Genomic DNA, 6928 nt, shown 5'->3' with positions numbered 1-6928 from the left:
GGGAGGGGGTGTAGGGGCTGGAGGAGATGACGGACATAGACAGGGGTGTAGAGCCTGCATTACCTCCATATTCTCATCCCTCTGATTGACGAGGTCCTTAAGATGCTGGGCCATGTTTCCGAAGAGGAGGTGCAGTTCCTCCAGCGAGCTGGAGGAGAGGTCTGTGCAGTGAACTGCCACCATGTTCTGCTGGTTCTGGGTTATCTGAAAGTGAATTGGAATGTGTGAGCCAATTAGAATCATCAAACAGCTGCCACTCTGCCTATCATATCGCAGTGGGCCCTCGACTGGACTGTCTCCTCCAGTCCCACCCCGCACTGATCCTGCAAACACAGGAAGATGGATGTGGTTGTTGGACGTCAGCTCCAGGACATCTCTGCAGGAGTTCCTCAGGGTAGTGTCCTAGGCCCAACCATCTTCAGCTCCTTCATTAATGACCTTCCCTCCATCATAAGGTCAGAAGTGGGGACGTTCGCTGATGATTGAACAATGTCCAGCACCATTCACAACTCCTCAGATACTGAAGCAGTCCATGTTCAAATACAACAAGATCTGGACAATATCCAGGCTTGGGCTGACAAGTGGCAAGTGACATTCGCGCCACACAAATGCCAGGCTATGCCCATCACCAATAAGAGACAATCTAACCACTGCCCCTTGACATTCAATGGTGTTACCATCACTGAATCCCCCACTATCAACATCCTGGGGGTTATCATTGACCAGAAACTCAACTGGACTCACTACATGAACACAGGGGCCACAAGAGCAGATCAGAAGCTGGGAATCCTGCAGCGAGTATCTCCCCTCCTGACTCCTCCCCAAAGCCTGTCCCACCATCTCCAAGGCACAAGTCAGGAGTGTGAGGGAATACTCCCCACTTGCCCCTGGATGGGGGCAGCTCCAACAACACTCAAGAAGCTCGACACTATCCAGGACAAAGCAACCACCCCCTTGATTAGCACCACATCCACAAACATCCCACTCCCTCCACCCACCGATGCTCAGTCGCAGCAGTGTGTACCATCTACAAGATGCGCTGCAGAAACTCACCAAAGATCCTCACTCAGCACCTTCCAAACCCACGACCACTTCCATCTAGAAGGACGAGGGGCAGCAGATACATGGGAACACCACCCCCCTGCACATTCCCCTCCAAGCCACTCCCCATCCTGACTGGGAAATACATCACCGTTCCTTCAGTGTCGCTGGGTCAAAATCCTGGAGTTCCCTCCTTCAGGGGCATTGTGGGTCAACCCACAGCAGGTGCACTGCAGCGGTTCAAGAAGGCAGCTCATCACCGCCTTCTCAAGGGGGCAATTAGGGATGTGGCAATAAATTTTGGCTCGCATCCCATGAGTGGATGAAAAAAAAATTTACTGAAGAAATGATCCAATTCTCATTTGGAAGCTTCGGTCGACCCAGCTTGCAACACGCTCTGAGGCGATGGGTTTGTTCCCAAGTAAAGCCCCATGCCCCAGATCTCCCACTGAGGACAAATACCTTGTGACGCTTCAGCCCCGCTCACCTCCTGGATATGGTTGGCCACTGACGCCTGTGTGTCCAAGTCCAGCATCTGGATTCGTCCAATAAATTCTTCCTTGTCCTCGCACTGCAACAGAGACCAAGAGGTTTCAGAAGAGAGAATGGAGTCTGTCTGTGTGTTACCCCCACTCCTCACACCACGGCTTTATCTGCCCCCCTCCCCTCCTCACTGCCCCCCAACCTTGACACTCAGAGGGTCCTACCGAAACCAGCACTCGGGAGTAGGCCCCTTCTAAAGCACAGACGCCCCAACTGGAAATAGTCCAACGTTGAGAGGATTATCTGGACCCACACTGTTATATCCTGAACCTTCCCCCAAAGGTTTGGCTTCGGATATGGGAAGGCACAGCGACTATGAGCAGGGAGCTCAGTCTGCACGTTACTCGATCTGGTGGACTATCAGGGAGGGGGGCACTTGGCCCAGTTTGTGGGCAGTAGTTGGGGGGGATATAAGATTATTGCATTTTTGAACTCGGTCGGAGATAGAATTTGCGACATGTCCCTCAGAGGCAACAACAGCCTGTTCCTCCCTCAGCCTTTCTTTGCAAATCTTCTCAGCAAAAAAAGAGCTGAAAACCCACCAGCAGGCATCGTCAGCACTGAGGGGGGATTCATTGGAACCTACTCCACCATCAGAAGCAAAAGGAATTCAGGCAAGTGCAACAATTTCAGGAGGAAAGCCCAGTGCCAGCAGTTTGTGTGGATGTGTCTGTGTTTGCATGTGTGTTTATGCGTGTGTGCATTTATGTCTGTGCATGTATGTCCATGTGTCTGTGTGTGCATGTGTTTGTGTGTGCGTTTGTGTGTGTGTGTGTGTGTGTCTGCATTTGTGTCTGTGTGTGCATGTGTATGTGCTTGTGTATGTGCTTGTGTGTGCATCTGTGTGCGTGCCTGTGCGTGTGTGTGCATGTGTGTGTGTCTGTGTGTGCATGTGTGTGTTTATGTATGTGTCTGTGTGTGAGTTTGTATGTGTGTGTGCGCATGTGTGTACGTGTGTCTGTGTGCATGTGTCTGTGTGTGTGTGTGCGAGTCTGTGTGCATGTGTCTGTGTGTCTGTGTGTGCATTTTGTGTCCATGTGTGTGTGTGCGTTTGTGCCTGTGTGTGCGTGTGTCTGTGTATGTGTGTGTGTGCATTTCTGACTGTGTGCACGTGTGTCTGTGTGTATGTGCATTTGTGTGTGTGTGTCTGTGTGTGTGTGTGCGCATGTGTCTGTATATGTGTATGTGCCTGTGTGTGTGTGCGTGTGTCTGTATGTGTGTATGTGTGTCTGTATGTGTGCGTTTGTGTCTGTATGTGTGTGAGAGAGAGTGTGTGTCTGCGTGTGTGCGCATTTGTGCCTGAGTGTGTGTGTCTGTGTGCACGCGCACATGTGTTTGTGTCTGTGTGCGTGTGTCTCTGTATATGCCTGTGTCTGGGTCTGCGTGTCTGAGAGTTTGCGTGTGCATGTGTGTCTGTGTGCGCGTGCCTGTGTGTGTGTGTGCGCATGTGTGTGTGTCTGTGGTTAGTGTTTTTTGTAAAACCTTACAGTTGCACAATCCAACTGCTTCCACAGGATACAGGGTAGGGCATTTCGTACTGAGATCCGGAGAAATCTCTTCACCCAGAGAGTGGGGAGCCTGTAGGATTCTCTGCCACAGAAAGCGGTCAGGACTGAAACATTGAATGTTTTCAAGAAGGAGTTAGATACAGTTCTTTGGAAGGGATGAACGAATGTGGGATAGAAAGCAGGAACAGGGGACTGAGTTGAAGGATCAGCCACGATCATACTGAATGGCCTGCTCTTGCTCCTATTTTGCAAGTTTGTGAATAATTTTTTTCCGACCTGTGCGAGTTTATTTTTGACACTTAACTGAGAAGGAGGGTCACAGTTCATTGGTGTGAGGCCAGACCTGGGAGGAGAAGCTGTTGGGAACATTTTCAGACGGCATGTTTATTGGGCTGTGCAGATTCCTGTAGGTTTCTTGTACAGCGTGTGAGGCTGTCTCGAAAGGTTTCATTGCAGAATGGGAACCGAAACACACACACACACGCTCTGCTTTATTGAACATCAGGAGGAGGACACAAGCTGTTTGTAAAACTCTGTTCATAAGACACGTGGGGACTGGGGGAGGGAGCTGTGAGAGGCCAACTAACAATAGAGAGACAGCATGAGGAACTAGCTTTACTGCGATACAACCAGCACTGAGATTATATACTCAAAGGTATTACCCTTACTAAATTCCCCAGTATCAGCATCGTGGGGATTACCATTGACCAGAAACTCGCCACATTAACACAGAGGCTACAAGAGCAGGCCAGAGGCTGGGAATCGTCCCAGTGACCTCCTGACTCCTCCCAAAGCCTGCCCACCAACTACAAGGCACAAGTCAGGAGTGTGAGGGAATACTCCCCACTTGCTCCTGGATGGGGGCAGCCCCAACAACACTCAAGAAGCTCGACACCATCCAGGACAAAGCAGCACCCCCTTGATTGGCACCACATCCACAAACATCCCACTCCCTCCACCCACTCAGTCGCAGCAGTGTGTACCATCTACAAGATGCGCTGCAGAAATTCACCAAAGATCCTCAGGCAGCACCTTCCAAACCCACGACCCACTTCCATCTAGAAGGACAAGGGGCAGCAAATACATGGGAACACCACCCCCCTGCACGTTCCCCTCCGAGCCACTCCCCATCCTGACTGGGAAATAGATTGCCGTTTCTTCGCTGTCGCTGGGTCAAAATCCTGGAATTCCCTCCCTAAGGGGCATTGTGGGTCAACCCACAGCAGGTGGACTGCAGCTGTTCAAGAAGGCAGCTCCCCATCACCTTCTAAGGGACAACTAAGGACGGGACAATAAATGCTGGGCCCATCCAGAGATGCCTATGTCCCACAAATGAATAAAAAAAACAACCATCAGGATAGACTGAGCAGGGAGGGGTCTTTTCCCTGGAAAATGAGGAAGTTGAAGGAGTGAGTTTAGGAAGTAGTACGCCGTTCAGTAAGATCCTGGCTGATATCCTTACTCGCTATCCCCCAGCAACTTGTCCCCTGAGTTTTGCTGATCACAAATCCTGCCATCTTGCCCCTTGAAAGAAAATCCCTGATGGTGTTTTCTTTAAGAGGGGGATCGATGGAGAGTCGATCTCCTCACGAGGTTGGGGGAGCAAGACCAGAGTCAAGGGGGCCATCAATACGGGATAGTCTGGAATAAATTCCATCAGGAGAACCGCCCGTCTTGGCGAGGGGAGATGGAGGTGAGTGCGGTCAATGGGTTTAAGGTGGGGGGTTGTGGGGAATTGAAGGAGAGGGTGATGGGGTGGATATAGAGAGAGACAGAGATGAATGGAGGAGCAGGAGGCGGTTGGTGGGGGGGAGAATGGTGAGTAAGTGAGGACCAGATGGCCTACATTCGGTGCTGGCGATTCTCACAGTCTTGCCCACCCCAGGGGGTAAATGGGGAGGGTCCTTATTGCATTTATCACCCGTCCCTAGTTGCCCCTCACTCAGGCCCATTCAGAAAATCAACCACAGGTCTGGAGTCACATGTAGGCCAGAGCTGGGTAAAGATGGTAGATTTCATCCCCTAAAAGGGGCATTAATGACCCAGATGGGGTTTATTTTTATTTTTACAAACTTGTTATTCCAGAACGTTACCATATTTAAATTCTACCAGTCACCCTGGTGGGATTTGACCTTGTGTCTGCAGAACGTAACCAGGCCCTCAGGATGACTAGGCCAGAGACCTGAGCACAGCCCCCTCTAAATCCACTCCTGACTAACTGAAACTTCTCGCTACTCGTCATCGCTTCCGTTTTGACATTTCAACTGTGCTGTTAAAATATACATTCTGCAAAATGAGAGAGGGTTCATTTCACCACACCTCAAGGCCTGTGCCAATATCCCAAACATTATCAATTTCTTTCAAAAGGGGTAATGAGTAGAAAACACAAATATTCACGGTTGAAAGGAGTGGGATTAGACTGGGTGGTATATTAAAGGGTGTGGGGAGTGAGGGGGAGAGTGGGTGGGATATTAAAGGGAGCGGGGAGTGAGGGGGAGAGTGGGATTAGACTGGGTGGGATATTAAAGGGAGCGGGGAGTGAGGGGGAGAGTGGGATTAGACTGGGTGGGATATTAAAGGGAACGGGGAGAGAGGGGGAGAGTGGAATTAGACTGGGTAGGATATTAAAGGGAGCGGGGAAGGGCAAGTGTGAGGGTAAGAGTGAGTGAGTGTGAGTGTGAGGGTGAGGGCATAAGAGTATAATGGAGTGAGTGAGAATGAGAGAGTGAGTGAGGGTGAGTATGATGGAGTGGGTGAGGGTGAGTGAGTGAATTTGAGGGTGAGGGAGCGGGTGAGTGAGGGTGAGGGGGTGAGTGTCGGTGAAGGAGTGAGTGAGAGTGAGGAAGGGAGAGAGAGAGGGATTGAGGGAGAGGGATTGGGGGAGAGGTTGAGGGCAAGGGCAAGTGTGAGGGTGAGGGAGTGGGCGAGGGCGAGTGTGTGGGTGAGGGTGAGAGAGTGGGCAAGGGCAAGTGTGTGGGTGAGGGAGAGGGTGAGGGAGTAGGCGAGGGCGAGGGTCTACCTACCTGAACTGCGCAGCCCAGGAGCAGCATCAGCACTTTTTCCAACTCTCGCATCGCCTGATCTGAAACACAGAAAAAATATCTCCATGGACCAGGCACAGAGTGAGAGGGTGGGGGTAGGATGGAGGGGAGAGAGTGAGAGGGGGGTGGGGATGGGATGGAGAGAGAGAAAGAGAGAGGTGTGGGGGTGACACAGGGAGAGAGACAGAGCAGGAGGGAGGGAATGTTGGGGGTGACAGAGAAGGCGATGCAGAGAGAGGGAGGGGGAGAGATAGAGACAGACAAACACAGAGAGAGATTGAGAGAGAGTGACAGAGACAGAGAGAAAAAGAGAGACCTGGAAGAGAGAGATGGGGAGAGAAAGAAAGTGAGGGGAAAAGACAGAGAGAGAGAGAGAGAAGGATAGAGAGACAGAGAGAGGAGACAGAAGAGAGTGAGAGAGACACACAGAGAGAGATGCAGAGAGACAGAGAGAAGGATAGAGAGACAGACAGGGAAAGAGAGGTGCAGAGAGACAGAGAGAGAGACACAGGGAGAGGAAGACAGAGGGAGAGAGAGAGGGTCGTGGGGAAAGGAAGATAGAGAAACAGAGATACAGGGAGAGGAAGAAAGGCGGGGGTGGTTGCAGAGAGAGACAAGGAGAGAGTGGGTTGCAGAGAGAGAGGGGGTTGCAGAGAGAGACAGGGAGACGGGGAGTGCAGAGAGAGACAGGGAGAGGGTGGGTTGCAGACAGAGACAGGGAGACAGGGTGGGTTGCAGAGAGAGACAGGGAGGGAGGGGGGTGCAGAGAGAGACAGGGAGGGAGGGGGGGGCACA

The 6928-nt window shown here is 51.5% G+C and overlaps 1 protein-coding gene across 1 annotated transcript; it reads right to left on the bottom strand.

The window, feature by feature from the left end:
* Window positions 1–63: 63 nt before the first annotated feature.
* On the bottom strand, window positions 64–6174 carry LOC125482458 (girdin-like; the record flags this gene model as incomplete). Its single annotated transcript, XM_048594534.1, has 3 exons — window positions 64–204; window positions 1529–1612; window positions 6116–6174. Coding segments are annotated over 3 exons (284 nt in total), but the record flags the coding sequence as incomplete, so codon positions are not given.
* Window positions 6175–6928: the final 754 nt, after the last annotated feature.

Source organism: Rhincodon typus, unplaced genomic scaffold (genome assembly GCF_021869965.1).
Source record: "Rhincodon typus isolate 14 unplaced genomic scaffold, sRhiTyp1.1 hic_rhity00010650, whole genome shotgun sequence".
Classification (NCBI taxonomy): Eukaryota; Metazoa; Chordata; class Chondrichthyes; order Orectolobiformes; family Rhincodontidae; genus Rhincodon; species Rhincodon typus.
This window is presented reverse-complemented; position numbering and strand designations above follow the sequence as displayed.